Source organism: Papilio xuthus, unplaced genomic scaffold (genome assembly GCF_000836235.2).
Source record: "Papilio xuthus unplaced genomic scaffold, Pxut_1.1 DF829660.1, whole genome shotgun sequence".
NCBI lineage: Eukaryota > Metazoa > Arthropoda > Insecta > Lepidoptera > Papilionidae > Papilio > Papilio xuthus.
The window spans coordinates 1,840,381-1,858,106 of NW_013528989.1; the positions used below are offsets into that span (position 1 = coordinate 1,840,381).

Below are 17,726 nucleotides of genomic sequence, written 5' to 3' on the forward strand. Positions count from 1 at the left end.
GGTTAATCTGTGCCTGACGGGCGTACGTCTTTTTCATCTGTGCAAATAAGAAAGAAAAGTCAAAAAACTGTGTGTTGGCTCGATTTAGGCAAATATTCATATTATCACGTAATTATACATTATAATGAGACCTACATCAAACAAAGAGTCATGAAATTAGTTGAAATATATAAATAAATCTAGGCAATATAGTTAAACCGTAAAGTTTCTTTGTCAAACGTCTATTGGATCGCCATGAGAATTAGCCTGAAATAGTTAAAAAATTTGTATGGATATTTTGAAAATGGAGGTGAGGGAGGCAGGAGATGGGGCTGCGGCTGGTGAATTTGAACAGGTGCCTTCGAAAAGATACAGCTGGGCGGAAGTCCGACAGGCCGTCCATGATCTAAGAAAAGAGTTGTCTTCGCTGTCAACCATGGTGCCCATGGCGATCTCCTTTCGAAAATTAAGTAATGGCAAAACAAGAGTGTATTTTTTGAGAACTCCTCACAACGGCTGGGAAATTACTCTTCTATATACTGATATCACCCATTCTTCACAACCCAATAACACCAGGTTGGTATTGGAAATTTTTTCGCTCCATAAAAAAAAACCTAAGACCTTAGGTTTTTTTTATTTCATTTTTTGTATGACAACCTGGATGTATTCTGCCATTGTCATTGAAGAAAAAATGTAAATTTTTCATTCATAAACTTATCAATCTCGTATCTAATCTTTTATCACTATTGTGTTCAGATTTCTTTTATTTAACAGTTTTGCACATAATAATTGCTGCTAAAAATTTTAAATGCATTAAAAAAATATTTTACTTATAGGTGTCACTACTCCATCAGGGCAGAATTAAAAAAAAAACTTCAATGTATTTTTCCAGACTACTCGCTGAAATTTAACATAGGTGTAGATTACACCTACAGCCATTCTCAAGATACCATGAAACAAACCATCCATTAATGCAAATATTCACATTTATAATATTAGTATGAAATAAGATAAGCAAGATTTTTGTGTGGAGATGTATGTTCATGATAGATTTTGTAAGCATTTGCATTTTGGAAGATAGGATAGTTTTATCTCAATTACTGTTTTTTTTTAATTCTGTCCGGAGGGAGGCAAGCAACAACTAGTTAATATAAAGAAAAAAATTTCAAATAAGTCTGAAAAATCGGAGACAATTTATTTATTTGATTAACATGTTTTAACACAACCTTATTTTAAAAGTAATTCTAAACTTTATGGTTATTTTTTTTTAAATGATGTATTCAAGCCAGTCCTAGTAATAGTATTTAATTATTGATCTATTATTCTCTTTAATTGTCAGTAATTTATTTTTAATTCGCCTATTACTATTTAATTTTCTGTTAAACTATTTCTTATATTCTGGGTCAATGCTACAGACAAGATTAATAATAAAAAAAAATTATAAATGGCACTCTTATGACCTTTAATTTAAATGTTACCAATAAATTTTATTATATTATTAATATACTAGTGGAAGCCTGTGACTGTCCGCACAGAATTAAAAATAAATAATAGCCTGTGTTCTTCCAAACTATGTTCTATATGTATGCCAAATTTAACAAAGATTCATTCAGCTGTTCTGGAGATACCTTCAAACAAACATCCTTCTAAACATTCATATTTATAATATTAGTAAGATATAAATGAACCCCTATAAGCGAGAAATATCCTGTCCTATTAGACACACACAGAAGGGCATAAAGTGGCAGCAAATCTATTAATCTGATGGGTGTGCATGCCTTATTTTAGTCATTGTAATCTTCCTATCATTTTCTTACAAGGAATAGATGGGAAAGCGAACATAGGAATAGGAAAGTGGAAAAAGTTGTCTATGGCACATATGTGTGTTTAGTAAGTCATTCCATGCCACTAGCTAAGAGTTTGTAGTTCCTAGAGAAAGTAACATACAGTTGTTAGGGTTCTTTGGTGATCTAGGTTGGCTGGAGTGATCCATACTGGCACACAAAATTCATGCTAGTTGAAGCATTACAGAAAACGTAGCCCCTATTACTATTACTTACTGTAATTCGGTAGTACTCTCTCTCAGCTTAGCTTGTCCACAAGATGGTTGTGTCAGCTCCAATCAGCCTCTTCCATTTTTCTATCTTCAACATCTTCATCTGAGATTTGGCCCTCACTCATTACCAATACATCTTTTGATCTCGCTTTGGGCCTGTTAATAGAGAGGGAAAGTTGTACTGATAAAGAAATTATATTCTTTATATTTCTTTTCAGATTAGATTGGAAGCCATTAATCGAGTCAAACATAGCGCTCGGTGTAACTTCCGGCAAGTGGTCACGGGAAGAACAATTGTTGTGGGAGAGACAGCGCGTTGCTGCTTGGGGTATTGCATCTTATGAATTACATCAGCCGACTGGCCGTGTACTCTTTCCTTGTGCATCTTCTTTGTTTGTAGCGGAAGAAGGAACTAATCAGGTATGTTACATGGATAGTAAAAGAATTCTTTATCCTGTACTACAGACATAAATGTAGTGTTGTTTGTCTCGAGCGTACACGTTAGAAGTACCAGAGAGGGGCGGGTCAGTCGATGTCAGACCTTTGGACCGGTAGCACGTGTCGGTACGTGAACAAGCTAAATATAACGCAATGAATACTATACTGTCTGTTTTTTTCCATATTTTGGATTATATTTATTATTAATAAGTAAACTAATTGTCAGTGATTGCTTAGTTGTTAAGGACCCCCTGGTGTCCACGGAAGAAATATTGGGGGTGTGTGTTGGCAGGAAATGAAATTGAGTTTTTGGGGTATTATAGTTAAAATTTACCAGTAACGATACTAGTAATTAATGGTTAAGGGTACGGATTTCCGATCATAAGGTCGGGGTTTCGAATCCCGCCATTGGACTATTGTCGTAAACAATATCCTAGCACAAGCATAGAGGTTAGTTGGAATGTTACAAGAAATATTAGTAAATTTACGAAAATCTGCTACTATTTTATTTAAAAAAAAATTTAAAAAAGTGAATTTTGGTGAAAGAAAATTTAGAAATCTATTCTTCAAGGGGGTGGCACTTAATATTATTTATAGAAAAATGTTTTTCTTTTCTGTTAGGAATTAAATTAGAGAGTTTAACCATAACTATAATATATTTAATCATTTTTAGTACTTTTTTTCTATAATCCATTTTAAAATCAATCCTTCCAGTCACCACCACTTGTCCCACGCTCGCTGAGCACTGGCGGAGGCGCAGCCCTAACACCAGCGATGTGCCCCCGCGCACCTTCTCTCGTAGCGCACGCAGCCCGGGGTGACATCTGGTTAGCGGGCGGAGGCCTACAGAGACCGACACGTCTCACTTACGCTTGTAAAGGTCATGAGCCTGATAGGTGAGTGAGAATTAAATTTTCAATACGTACCCATCTAGGGATTGGAATAAAATTATGAAATCGGAAAAACCATTGGTACAGTCAGCTTCATAAATATGTATGTATTAGTTGTTGCCTACAATTCTGCGCGTACTTAAAAACTTACGTTACGTATCTTCCAGACTATGTTCTATATGTATGCCCAATTTCAGTGAGATCCATACAGTCATTCTAATATGATAAGTTTCTAAAGATAAATAAATGTACATTTATGCAGCTGACTGTACTTAGTTGACATCGAACTCCTACAGGTTACAAATAAAGCGTTTAAACTCTGCGCCACCAGTAATACTGTCATAAATTGTTCCAGATCATATCTTTGTTTACACATACACACACGCACACTCACACGCATGTTCCATACACATACACACAGCTAAAACAACAAAGACACGGGAAAGGAAAATAAAACTCTTTAATTGTTTGTTTATAATTTAATTAAATCTATTGATTTACAAAAGAATTATGTGATTTCATGTAAGGGAAGAGAGCGTCGGTAGCTCAGGGGTTAAAGCACTTTACTTGTCAGCAGGTCCTGGGTTTGAACCCCACCATACTAATGTGTTTTTACATATGTATTTATCCTATGTTGTTAGTGTGAAGGAAAACATTTTGATGCTGCACATATCTGTGAAAGTCAAAGATATGTGTGAAGTGACGCACTGGACCAGCATTCACTATGACCTCACATAACTTAGGGTAGACTCCGTGACCCTCAGTAGGGACTTAGTGTGCTGATGATGATTGGAGTTCTTTGGTCCTTAAATACAGTTTCACTACAGGAGTCGAGGCAACATTGAATACTTAGTAAGCAATAATAAAGATTTTTTATTATCAGATTAGCGGATGACCCCAAACAAGCTGGTGTACCATGTTACGTCACTCAGGAGGAGTTCTCAAGGTACACAGGCTTCTGGTGGCAGCCCAAATGTAATGGTGAGTACATACAACACATAAAAAAATCTTTATTGAGAAAAAAAAAACATTTTTAATAAAATTGCTCGAGTTCTGTCTCCTGAACAAGTTGAAACTGTATTTGGGAAGACAAGGGTCCTTCAAGAAGCAAGCATATCATCTCAAAGACTGGAATCTGGGTCCTCTGGTCATGCAGAAGTCCATGGGCCTTGATGAACACCTTGGTGTTCATCAAGGTGTACTCTTATAAGATTTTTTTTTAAGAAACTTCTCTTAGTAATAAGCGAGAAACTTACAAGCTACATATGTTTACTATGAGTTTTTTTTACTCGTAGAATACATTGATTTTTGTAAAATCTCACCAAAGGAGCCAGTTTTTTTTAATTGACATTTTTTGTATGTATTTTATTTTAATAAACTGTATTTTATTTTTATTTTATTGTATGGATATCTTTGCAGATGATGTATTCAGGATAGTTTATGAGGAAGTTGATGAGAGCGAGGTGAAGATATTCAGTTTCCCTTCATCACAAAGTGTCAGCGGTGAAGTTGAAGAGTTTAGGTATGTTCAATATAGCTAAGGCATTTTATAACAAGTAATCTCCCGAATTACCTTTTGCTTAATATTAAAAAAAAAACAATTTAAAAAAGTTTTATTTCGTTGCAAAAATCTTTTTTTATTTCGGGATAAAATTAAATTAAATTCAGCAGTACTAAAGTAATGCTAAAGTTTGGATGATATTTTTCTTTCTAACCGTCAGATTCCCTCGAGCTGGTACACCAAATGCCAAGTCTACCCTCAAGCTGGTGACCTTCAGACTGCAGAAGACAACACCTACCACAGTACTAGATTACTACCAAGAGGGCGCTGCTGAGACACACTGTATGTAAGACTAGCAGTCGCCCGTAACTCCGTCCGCGCGGATTAAAAAAAACTTAGTAGCTTATGTGTTTTCAGACTATGTTCTACATCTATGACAAATTTCATCAAGATACATACAGCCGTTCTGGAGATTTCTAACTAACATACATATAAACATTCGCATTTATATTAGTAAGATATGGTACAGTTTCACAAGCTTATTTGGGGAGGTAAGAGGCGCTACTATCGATTAATTTTGTCACAAAATACGTGAAATATATATATTTATAGATAATTACATAAAAAAAAAGAAAAAAAAACATAAAAGGGTACAGTATTACAAATATCCTAAGATTATTTGATATAGAGGGGCGCTAGTGAGCTGTCGTAATTTAGTGTGACTTATGCCCACCGGATCAGATATCCTTGTCTATAGTTAAACAAAGATATTTTCTTTTTTTTTTAAATATTAGCAGATTAGTTTGTAAATTAACTAATATTTCTTTTACCATTCCAACTAAGCTCTATGCTTGTGCTAGGATATGGTTTACAATAGTCGAATGTCGGGATTCGAAACCCCGACCTCGTGATCGGAAATCCGTACACTTAACCATTAGGCTATTGACGCTTAACCCGGTGAAAGTCACAAAATATATAAAACCTACTTCATCATCATCATCAGCTGACTATACGTCCCCACCGAGGGGCTCGGAGCTTACCCTAAGTTAAGGGTGAAAATATATAAACCCTACTTAGGCACAGAAAATGCTATCTATATATATATATATATATATATATATATATATATATATATATATATATAAAAGAAAGTGGTGTTAGTTACACTATTTATAATTCAAGAACGGCTTTACCGATATGCCTGAAAATTATTGAGGAGGTAGCTTAGAGCCAGGAGACGGACATAGGATACTATTTATTAATTTTTTTTTAACTTATCCATATATTAAGTTTTTTATATATCCACACGAACGGAGTCGCGGGCGACAGCTAGTTACAAATAAAAGACAGCTATAATACAAAGAGGATCTTGTAGCATATTTTTGACAGACTGGGGGGCGCTAGTGGACTGTCATAATTTAGTTTCACTTATGCCCACCGGAAACTTTCTTCGTCTATACTTTAAAACTGGGCTTCGTAATGTCAGAATAACGTCAAAATTTGACTATCATAGGTTTTTCGTTGTTTAAATTGCTAGCTTTCAGGAAACTTGATGAAGGTTTTTTTTTTTTAGGTTTCTGTAGGGTACAAACATTGTCAGACATCCTAAGAACGTCGTACCAAAGGTTCATCAATTTAGGTACACGTAACGCACAAAAATTTATAATTTATAAATATTCAGGGCAAAGAAAAGATGAAAAAGACGGACTGTGTTCCTATGACATTATATTGTCTATTTAAGATAGATTAGTTTGACGATTCACTAGATATGAGTTGAGTAAAATCGATTACGAATCTTTTCGATTATCGATGTTTGTTAACATACAACTAGCAATCGAAACGTGATCTTTAAATTACTATATAAATAAAATTGTTTCTCTCTACTACTTTATTTTATATAACTACATATATAAATAAAACATTAAACCAAAAATTGTGATTTAAAAAAAACAAAAAAAATGCAAATATTTTTTTTTATTAACTATGTGATACGTAGCCAAATAACTGTAATAAAATACCTAAATTATAGTCCTTATATGTTCGATTAATTTTATTACAAGACTCGATACTCGATAGTTCATAGTTGTTCGTTATGTACACTCCGACACTATAACATCCATTAAGTACAACATTAACCTTCATACAAAATTAATTCTATACTTCATACGCGTTTGTTAATCAAACTAATCTATCTTAAATACACACTATAATATTAATCCTTCCCTTAGGGTAGTAATTAAAATATATTTACAGCATCAGCGGATAGTATTAGTGATTGTATGGAGGCGACTGACATCCGATGGTACGAAATGCGACAGCCGTTGAAAGAAGTCTTCCCCTGGTTTGAATATCTCGCCAGGGTCGGTTGGACTCCATGCGGGAACTTGTAAGTACACCAGTAGGCCGAAAGACTAACAGACTAGTAGACCAGTAGACCGAAAGACCAGTAGACTGAAAAACCAATAGACAAGTATGCCAATAGACCAGTATACTAATATACGAGAAGACTAGAATACCAGTAGACCGAAAGACCAGTAGACTATAATACCAGTAGACCGAAATATCAATAGACTAGTAGACCAGTAGACCTATTGAAAGTTCATAAACAAATTTAAATTAATTACAACGCCATCTATTGCAAGTTACCCTCACATATAAAATTGCTTACTCCGCAGCGTGTGGGTCCAACTTCTGGATAGAGAGCAGCAGCGTCTGGAGCTGGTGCTGATACCATTGAGTGAGTTCAGCTGTCCCACAGGATATGAAGGCGCTGATGTATCTCACATGCCTTCTGGATATGGAAATGAGGATAGGAGGGAGGTGGGTACCAAGATACTAAGATAAATATGAGTTGTTGACATGTTCTCTCCACTCTTAAGCATATCTAAAATACTAATATTATAAATGCGAATGTTTAAATGGATTTGATGTGGATGGATGGATGGGTGGGCTACACTAATTAAGTTTTTAATATATCCACGCGGACGGAGTCGCGGGCGACAGCTAGTTTATAATATTAGTAACATAATTTAACAAATTTAATATTTTTTTATTGTAATTTTAAAAAGCAAATAATTCCTTATTGCAGCAACAAATCCAAGTATTAATATCGGAGACAGCACCTGACGCTTGGATCAATGTCCACGACATCCTTTACTTCCTGCCCAGTGCTGATGATCAGATCAGCTTCATCTGGGCTTCAGAGGAGACTGGCTACCTTCATCTTTACATGGTCACCTGCGCCCTGCAACTCACCGCCACGGAAAGAACACGATGTAAGTAAAAACCCCCTGAAATCAAGGCAAGACCCCACTAGGTCCATGCAGAAGACCCCCTGGAGTCCATACAAGACGCTGATGCCCGGGGAAGACCTGGTGTCTGTATGGAGGGATTTAATATTGACACTTGCTAGTTGAAGAAATGTAGCAACAGGGGGCTACAGAACCCAGTAAAATTTAAAAAAAATAAAAATATCACAGACTGTCCACCTGTATCACAGACGGTCCACCTGTATCACAGACTGTCCACCTGTACCACAGACGCTCCACCTGTATCACAGACGGTCCACCTGTACCACAGACGGTCCACCTGTACCACAGACGGTCCACCTGTACCACAGACGGTCCACCTGTACCACACACGGTCCACCTATATCACAGACTGTCCACCTGTACCACAGACGGCCCACCTGTATCACAGACGCTCCACCTGTATCACAGACGGTCCACCTGTACCACACACGGTCCACCTATATCACAGACGGTCCACCTGTACCACACACGGTCCAGCTGTATCACAGACGGTCCACCTGTATCACAGACTCTCCACCTGTACCGCAAAGAGTCTGGTGTCACGTTATATAATTTGTAATATAAACACGTTGTCTGTGAAAGCTTTTTATCACATTTTAGCGGTGATTGAAATGATAACGGATGATGAGTCGAATGCTGTGGGACCTAATATCATCAGTAAAGAGGCCATCACCAGCGGTGAATGGGAGGTGATGGATAGGAAGATTTGGGTGAGGAAAGTTTACTTTGTTAAAGATTTAAATAATACTAGCTGTCGCCCGCGACTCTGTCCGCGAAATATATCTACTAACGAATAGGCTATGTCAACCGGGGATAGTGTAGCTTCGACTAGCTAAAAGAGAAAGAGTTTTTCATATCGGTTCAATAGTTTCGAACTTTAATTCAAGGAAATAAACAATTTTTTTCTATATGTATAGATTAGAATTGGTTAATATAGCTAAGTAACGGCTGTACATCTACATTCATACTTGCAAATGTTGCCTGACGCGCAGAAAGAAGATATCTCCCCTTCCCATCTTCGCCTTGTTTGAAAAGGGAAAAGAAAGAGGATAAATTAGGCTTAATTAAGTATTAATTCCTCTTTCCAGGTAGATGAAGGTCGGCAATTGGTGTACTTTGTGGGACTTAAGGAGACGCCCCTGGAGCGACATTTATATGTCGCCCCCCTCCGCCCCGCAGCACCCCTCACCCTGCTGACCAGCCCCGGACACTCACACACAGTGGATATTGATGATGTGAGTTTACATACAGTAGAGTGAGATGGGGCCAACGCCCAGGCCGTTAGAGCGAGACGGGCCAACTGCCCAGGGCGATGCCAGGGGGCGTCGCACCATCGGAATATAAAAGGGGCGCTTGCGGTGCCTCCTAAGACTCCTTTTCTTTGCAACATTTTCGCCTATACCATAAAAAAGGTCACAAAAATCTCGCCCAGGGCGCTGGACATTTTAAAACTGGCCCTGGTCTCACAGCTGATAATACGATTTGTAGTATAAGTTACAAGTGTTCAAAATTAATCTTTATAAAAAGGAATTTCTCTAGATGTATCTCGTTGGGGTATCCCAAAAAAAAACCTCAAACAAACTCTGACATATTTTCACGTTACAAAGTCGAGAATCGTTAATCTGTATAAAGTCAAATAGATTCATTGAATTATTAGGTTTTTAAATTTTAATACGAATATAATTATTGTGCACTAGCTATCGCCCGTGACTGCGTCTGCGCGGAATTAAAAAACTAAGTAGCCTATTCCAGACTATGTTCTACATCTATGACAAATTTCATTAAGATCCATGCAGTCGTTCTGAAGATATATTAACATCCATCCATACATTCATCTAAACATTCAAATGTGAATATTAGTACGAAGTTATTACTGCACTGGGTCAGCATTGACTATGACCTGGTCACATAACTAAGGGTAGACTCCGAGATCTTCAATGGGGACTTATAGTGAGGTGATGATGATGATATTTGTTACAGGAATGTACAACAGCTGTTATAACGACATCCAACATAAGTAGTGTTCCGAGCACACGCGTCTACCGCATCGCCCACACGGACCACACCACGCTCCTCGTGCAGGGGACACTCATGGAGAAGATCACATGCGGTCTGTATATACATTACATACGTACACACACACATACGTACACATATGTACACAAACATACATATTTTTTATATGTGTGCCAAATTTCATAAAGATTTGTTCAGCTTCACTTTTTTTGTTCATAATGAAAAAAAGCTTAAAGTAGTCTATGTGTTCTTCCAGACTATGTTCTATATGTGTGACAAATTTCATCAAAATCCATACAGCCGTTCTGAAGATACCTTCAAAGAAACATCCATCCATACATTCATCTAAATATTCGCATTTATAATACTAGTGAGATTATAAATGCGAATGTTTGGATGGATGTTTGTTAGAAGATATCTCCAGAAGAGCTGAACGGATCTTGATGAAATTTGTCACACATATAGAACATAGTCTGGAAGAACACATAGGTTACTTATTAAGTTTTTTTTTTACGGATGGAATCGCGTGCGATGGCTAGTATTAATATAATGAAAATGTTATTAGATTCATCATCAGACAGTCGCAGCTTCAACGGCACCTGGGACAGTCGTGGTGATGGAGACGAGGACGGTGATAGTACGATATTAGTCAGAGGTAAATTTATATATTCATAACTATAACATATTTGTTCTTTCTTTAAAATAAAATAATAATTACGTCATTGTCTTTTTTTTTGTAAATTATTAACAGATTTTTTTTATTTTATTAATTTTTTCTACAATTTCGACTAAGGTATATGCCTCTGCTAGATTTATAAGTCGAATGGTAAGATTCGAACTAGACTTCGTGATTGGAAACCCGTACCCTTGATAGGCTTCGTAAGCTATTCAAATTTGATCGCATTATTAAAAAATAAAAATCTGTGCCTACTTTTTTGTCTAAAAAGAAACCCCTACCCTTAACCATTAGGCTATTGATTCAAATTTCGCGTCTCTCCGTTAAGCATTACAGCTTGGCGGGATAAAATTCTTTGTCAAATCTTTTGTATGAAAAATAAATAAATAAAAAATAATTAAAATAAAATCAAATAATCTATCCCTACTTTTTTTCTTAAAAAGAAACTCGTACCCTTAACCATTAGGTATTTTTTACATATGTCTACGTTTTGCTTTAACAGAGCGTAGTCTGAGCGGTGTGAATGTACCTCCGCCACAAATTCTGCAGACCCGTCTGTCATGTGGCGCACCTGCGTATTGTACGCTGTGGCGCTGCGCACGCGCAGGTCGGAGTCCCACAGTACTGCATGTGTATGGAGGACCTGAAGTACAGACTGTCACTAATAGCTACAAGGTATATTACTAATTATTAGTCTATGTGTTCTTCCAGACTATGTTCTATATCTATGACAAATTTCATCTAGATCTCTTTAGCCATTTTGGAGATATCTCCTAACATATCTATATAAACGTTCGCATTTATAATATTAGTAAGTTAGAATTTTTTTTTACACAAGGCAATATAAATCTCGGCGATTTTAGTCGCTAAGCGATTTAACGCAAAACAATATCAGAGGCTTTTTTTATATTATAATGTGGTAAACGAGAAAGCGGTCACCTGAAATCGCTGAAATAGCGAAGTGATCGTTGCCCATAGACATACGCAATTGCATACGCGTTGCCTACCTTTAATCCACGGAGGAGAGGATGCACAGAAAGAAAATATCTTCCCTTTCCAAGCATCCTCTCATCCGGAAAGTTCACTTCCACTTCCCATCCTTTCGTTATAAGAAAAAGTGTGGGAAGGGAAAGAGGAGTAAATGAGTTCTCCGGGACGCACACTCATCAGACTGCACGTCTTCTGTATGGTCGTGGTATTTCACCGGACGAGTCGGGACTATTCCTGCGAATATGTTAAAGAGAGCTCTACCACTGTTAAAATAACATATCAAGTGTCTTCAGACTGATGAAGTAAATTTATACTAAAAAATATACGATTATTAATCTTACCAAACATCGCCATAGTATGAGTGTCAAGATATTTAAAAAAAAAGCATATGCTTAATAGATGACCCTATTGCAGGGTATCCGACAGTTACGCATGCATATGCTGGCTGCTCGAGGCTTCAATGTGGTGTCTGTCGACTCCAGAGGGTCGAAGCATCGCGGACGTGCATGGGAAGCTGCTATACGTGGCAAGATGGGACAAGTTGAACTTGATGACCAGGTGAATATAAAAAAATATTAGCTGTCGCCCGTGACTCCGTCCGCGTGGATAAAAAACTTAATTAGTATAGCCCACCCATCCATCCATCCATATCACATCCATCTAAACATTCGCATTTATAATATTAGTAAAAAAAAAATTAAAAAATAGTATCCTATGTCCGTCTCCTGGCTCTAAGCTACCTCCTCAACAATTTTCAGGCATATCGGTAAAACCGTTCTTGAGTTATAAATAGTGTAACTAACACCACTTTCTTTTATATATATAGATGTATTCCAGACTATGTTTTACATCTGTGTCATTTCAGTAAGATACATGCATTTATTCTGGAGATAACTTCAAACAATCATACATACAAACATTCGCATTTATAATATTAGTAAGATGATGTGTTGAATCTATGTTATCTTATATCTTTAAATGAGCAATTCATGTATATATATATAATTGGAATCTCGGAATCGGCTTCAACGATTTTCACAAAATTTAGTATATAGGTGGTTTCGGGGGCGATAAATCGATCTAGCTAGGAATCATTTTTAGAAAATGTCATTTTATTCGTGTTTTATCGATAATCAACTTTAACATTTTTCTATCGGTAAGATGGAAAAATATTATTCATATTTCATCATTTTATTAGTAATTCGTACTTAAATGTAATTTACTAAAAACACAATTAAGAGCAAAGCTCCGTCATCCAGGTACTTTTATATAATGTGGCAAACGAGATACCTGAATTCGCCGAAATAGCGAAACGAACGCTGCATAAATAATGTAGATGCGTTTCTTTTCTATACTGTTTTTTACTACAATCCATATAGTCTTTAAAACAGTATATTTTTGTACATTTTTTTTTGAAAAATATTTTGGTCCTTCGAGCTGGATGAATTTATTTTGATTATAAAAATTGCCATTTTTAAATAGAGAAAAATAAACATAGTTTTCTATTTTTCTTAGGTTGAAGTGTTACAATGGCTGGCTAAAGAGACCGGCTGTATAGATATGGAAAGGGTTGCCATACATGGATGGAGTTACGGTGAGAGATTGACATTCAGTTCCTGGATTAACTTTTAAATTTGTTACATACCTTTAGTCCTAATGATATTGCATGCTTAATAGTGTTATTGTAAATCCAAGATGGCCACAAAATACAACACCCAATATGGGTATCAAAATAGGTCCCCACTGAGGGGCTCGGAGCCTACCCTAAGTTATGTGACCAGGTCATAGTCAACGCTGGCCAAGTGCGAGTTGACTTCACATATATCTTTGAATTTCTTCTCAGATATGTGCTTTACGATGTTTTCCTTCACCTTAAGAACATAGGATAAATGTACATATGGCGTGATTCGAACCCAGGGCCTGCTGACAAATCAAGTGCTTGACCACTGAGCCATCGACGCTCTTACATATAACATAGTAAAATCTTATTTTAATCATTTTTAATTCAATTGCTTTTTTGACTATAATTTGTTTTTTTTTCTCTATCCAGGTGGTTACCTATCTCTGTTAGGTTTGGCGACACGTCCTAACATCTTCAAGGTGTGTGTAGCGGGTGCTCCGGTGACGAGCTGGCGGCTCTACGACACGGCGTACACGGAGCGCTACATGGGGCTCCCCGCTCGGGCTCCGCACGCGTACAGCAGAGCCAGCGTTCTGGCACATGCACCTTTCTTCCCTGAACGGTAAAAAACATGGCAAAGCTCATGAATTCGCCTAAATAGCGAAGTGATTTGTAGATTTGCCTACATTCAATAGACAGAGAATGTACAGAAATATAATATTTTCCCTTTCTATACGTGCCTTTGTTCATCAAATCCGCTTCCTTACCTTGTAGGAAAAGGATAGGAAGGGAAGGAGTAAATTATATATGCATTTTAAAGTCACTTAAATTGTAGAATATTTTTTTTTGTAAAAGAAAAGTGACTAAATCAAGACTTTAAGAAAATATTTTAAGAAGAATTCGAACCCACGACCATTTAATCAATAATCCGTAACGATAATCAGATTGTTTTGCTTTAAACTAGCTGTCGCCCGCAACTCCGTCCACGCGGAATTATAAAAAAAAATTATTAGTCTATGTGTTCTTCCAGACTATGTGCTACATCTATGACAAATTTCATAAAAATCCATACATCCGTTCTAGAGATATCATCTAACTTCCATCCATCCAAACATTCTCATTTATAATAAATTATCCAGCTCGAAGGACCATATGAATTTGTTTCCAGTGAAGGCAGACTACTCATCATCCACGGTTTAGCTGACGAGAATGTACACTTCTGTCATACTGCGGCGCTGCTTGCTGAACTCGTGCGTCTGGGCAAGCCTCATCGTGTGCAAGTCAGTGTACACCAACAAATAACTATGTTTTTATACTACCCACCTGAATTCGCCGATATAGCTAAGCGAACAGTAGACATACCCAATTGCAGTTGCCTATCTTTAATTGTCAGAGGACGCATAGATAAACTGTGTCCATGATTTTTACAGGATTTTTTCTGCAATAAAAATCAACTTTTAACAACAACGACCAAAATTAAACAGTGGTAGAGTGAGCTTTAACATGTTCGCAGGAATAGTCCCGACTCGTCCGGTGAAATACCACGACCATACAGAAGACGTACAGTCTGATGAGTGTGCGTCCCGGAGAACTTATTTACTCCTCTTTCCCTTACCACACTTTTTCTTATAAGGAAAGGATGGGAAGTGGAAGTGGACTTTTCGGATGAGAGGATGCATGGAAAGGGAAAATATTTTCTTTCTGTGCATCCTCTCCTCCGTCGATTAAAGGTAGGCAACGCGTATGCAATTGCGTATGTCTATGGGCAACGATCACTTCGCTATTTCAGCGATTTCAGGTGACCGCTCGCTCGTTTGCCACCTTATGATAAAAAAAAACAAAAAGTATAATGTAATTCCTGTTTTTTTTTTTCTAGTAATTAAAAAAATAACACTGTATAAGAGAAAAATCATATGAAATAATTAATTACCAGGTGTACCCAGGGGAGAGACATTCTCTACGCTCGATGCACGCTGCAAAACACTACGAGGCGACGTTACTGCACTTCCTGCACGAGAATCTATAAACATGCAAATAATGCCCACGAGTAAATGAATTTGTTACTGCTAAATATTGTTTTATTACCCTGCCATTGTGTCCCTAATACGAAAATTTGTGACATATAAAGTTGCTAGCTGTCACCCGCGACTCTGTCCGCGTGGTATTAAACTTTACCTACGTGTTCTTCCAGATATCTTAAAGTATTATAAATGCGAATGTTTGGATGGATGTTTATTTGAAGGTATCTCCACAACGGCTGAACAGATCTCGCTGAAATTTGGCATAGATGTAGAACTTTTTAATTCCGCGCGGGCGATAGCCAGTATTCTACATGTATGCCAAATTTTAACGAGACCCGTTCAGCCGTTCTAGAGTTACCGTCAAACATCTATCCAAACATTCGCATTTATAATATTAGTAAGAGGACTAGGACATTTTCTTTTTTAATTTAGTGTAGAATCAACTACGTAATTCTTTCATTTAAGCGTTATTTTAACTTTCTTATTTCTTAAGTAGAATTGAGGTTAATCTGAAATTTAAAACAAGCGCCATCTAGTACAAAAAGGAAAAGTTACGATGAAAAAATTATTTGTTGTCAAATATTTTAAACGGCCAAATTTGAATATTTTGTTTGAAAATGATGAAAACGTTAATTTTACAAGCAATATGAGTATAAAATCTGCTTATATTTAATTTTTAAATTAATAAAAAGTACGTTTGAATATTTTTAACTATGTGATGAAGAAATCTTAGAAATTAAGTCATCAAATCGTTATAATTTTTCCGGTTAAAGATAATGTTAACGCGGGTAATACCACAATGATTACCCGTTTTATGTAATTAATTAACCTATTATTAGTTATTTGTGTGCATTATTAACCTTTCTTATATTATAAATGTAAATGTTTAGATGCATATTTATTAGAAGATATCTCCGAAACAGTTCAACGGATTTTTGATGAAATTTGACAAAATGTGTTACATAGTCTGGATGAACACATAGGTTACTTTATAAATAGTTTTAAAAAAGTCCTATGATGTAATGTTTGACTATTTCTTTGTGATTTATTTCAGAGTAATACAGAACACAGGGCGGCTGGCAAGAGCTGGATTAGAGTGGCCGAGGATCGTGCTCAGTGGCGTGCCATGGAAGAGGCCTATGTCAAGCACTGGACGAATATAGGCTGATGATGATGATGATGATAGAATACTTGCTTTTAATTTGATAATTTCCCCAAAACTATAATTAATGTGTAATAAATATCTACGTAAAATCCTAAGTTAATAGCCATTTTAAAAATTTAATTTCAATTTTATTACTTGAGATATCAGTGTGTGTGTGTGGCGGGAAGATCATTCAACCTGTCTGACATTTGCTCAGAATCACCTTGGATCGTGATCATTGCAAGATAAACATTTATAAGTATAATTACATTTCAAATTATTTAACAAATTCACAGAAAACCGGACTGGCCGGTTGAGTAGTGATGTAAGTAACATGTAAGCATCGTTTCGATAATATTTTTGAAATTTATACAAACGTCTTGTTGATAATCGAATTGTGAATTTTAAGATAGTACCACTTATCCCATCAAGAATGACTACCAAAACGCAGGAGGTTATAAAACACAATAAATGTTACTAATATTATAAATGCAAAAGTTTAGATGGATAGATGTTTGTTTGAAGGTACCTTCAGAACGGCTGAACGGATCTCGATGAAATTTGGCATACATATAGAACATAGTCTGGAAGAACACAAAGAATACTATTTAAGTTTTTTTTAAATTCTACCCAGGCAAAGTTGCGGGCGACCGCTAGTATATTCATAATGTCTTTTTCATACAAAATGGAATATTTTTCTTTTGCTATATTTTCAACAATTCTTTTTGAAACATATTCATTTTAAAAGTAACTTAGAACCTTTTTGCACTATTCCAACTAGTTTTGCAACTCGTACACGTGACTGCAATTTGTATGGAAACTTAATGCTCTTTTTTACTGGCGCAAAAGAACGAGTAATTACAACTAGACGCTAAACGCATAATGGAAAAGGTGTCTTAATGAACACCAACATCATCATCAGTTCAGTATACTTCCCCATTGAGGGTCTCGGAGCCTACCCTAAATTATGTGACAAGGTCATAGTCAATGCTGGTCCAGTTAGGTAACACTTCACACATATCTTTAACATTTCTTCACAGATATGTGCAGTATCAAGATATTTTCCTTTACAGTAAGAAAGTC

At 36.3% G+C, this 17,726-nt stretch overlaps 1 protein-coding gene across 2 annotated transcripts; it reads left to right on the forward strand.

Annotated features, from left to right (window-relative positions):
* The first annotated feature begins 12 nt into the window (after positions 1-12).
* LOC106116169 (dipeptidyl peptidase 9) lies at positions 13-15,549 on the forward strand. 2 transcript variants are annotated; one of them, XM_013309927.1, is made up of 19 exons: positions 13-555; positions 2,254-2,455; positions 3,188-3,369; positions 4,247-4,344; positions 4,783-4,885; positions 5,085-5,206; positions 7,118-7,250; positions 7,540-7,684; positions 7,953-8,139; positions 8,776-8,885; positions 9,264-9,410; positions 10,156-10,285; positions 10,757-10,846; positions 11,370-11,542; positions 12,284-12,415; positions 13,373-13,451; positions 13,908-14,100; positions 14,647-14,758; positions 15,412-15,549. In XM_013309927.1, exons 1-19 carry the CDS (start codon positions 269-271, stop codon positions 15,502-15,504), a joined length of 2,718 nt encoding a protein of 905 aa, XP_013165381.1. In that variant the 5' UTR covers positions 13-268; the 3' UTR covers positions 15,505-15,549. The 2 variants fall into 2 exon arrangements, with proteins under 2 accessions (XP_013165381.1, XP_013165372.1); XM_013309918.1 differs by having other exon boundaries at positions 14-555; positions 12,272-12,415.
* The last annotated feature ends 2,177 nt before the right edge of the window (positions 15,550-17,726 follow it).

What these genes read in the sequence shown, in the direction of transcription:
- LOC106116169 (XM_013309918.1), top strand. Translation starts at nt 269, where the DNA reads ATGGATATTTTGAAAATGGAGGTGAGGGAGGCAGGAGATGGGGCTGCG. An exon ending in AAAGGTCATGAGCCTGATAG is followed by an intron (nt 3,370 to 4,246) that starts GTGAGTGAGAAT and finishes TTTTATTATCAG; the next exon opens with ATTAGCGGATGACCCCAAAC. An exon ending in ACACAGTGGATATTGATGAT is followed by an intron (nt 9,411 to 10,155) that starts GTGAGTTTACAT and finishes TATTTGTTACAG; the next exon opens with GAATGTACAACAGCTGTTAT.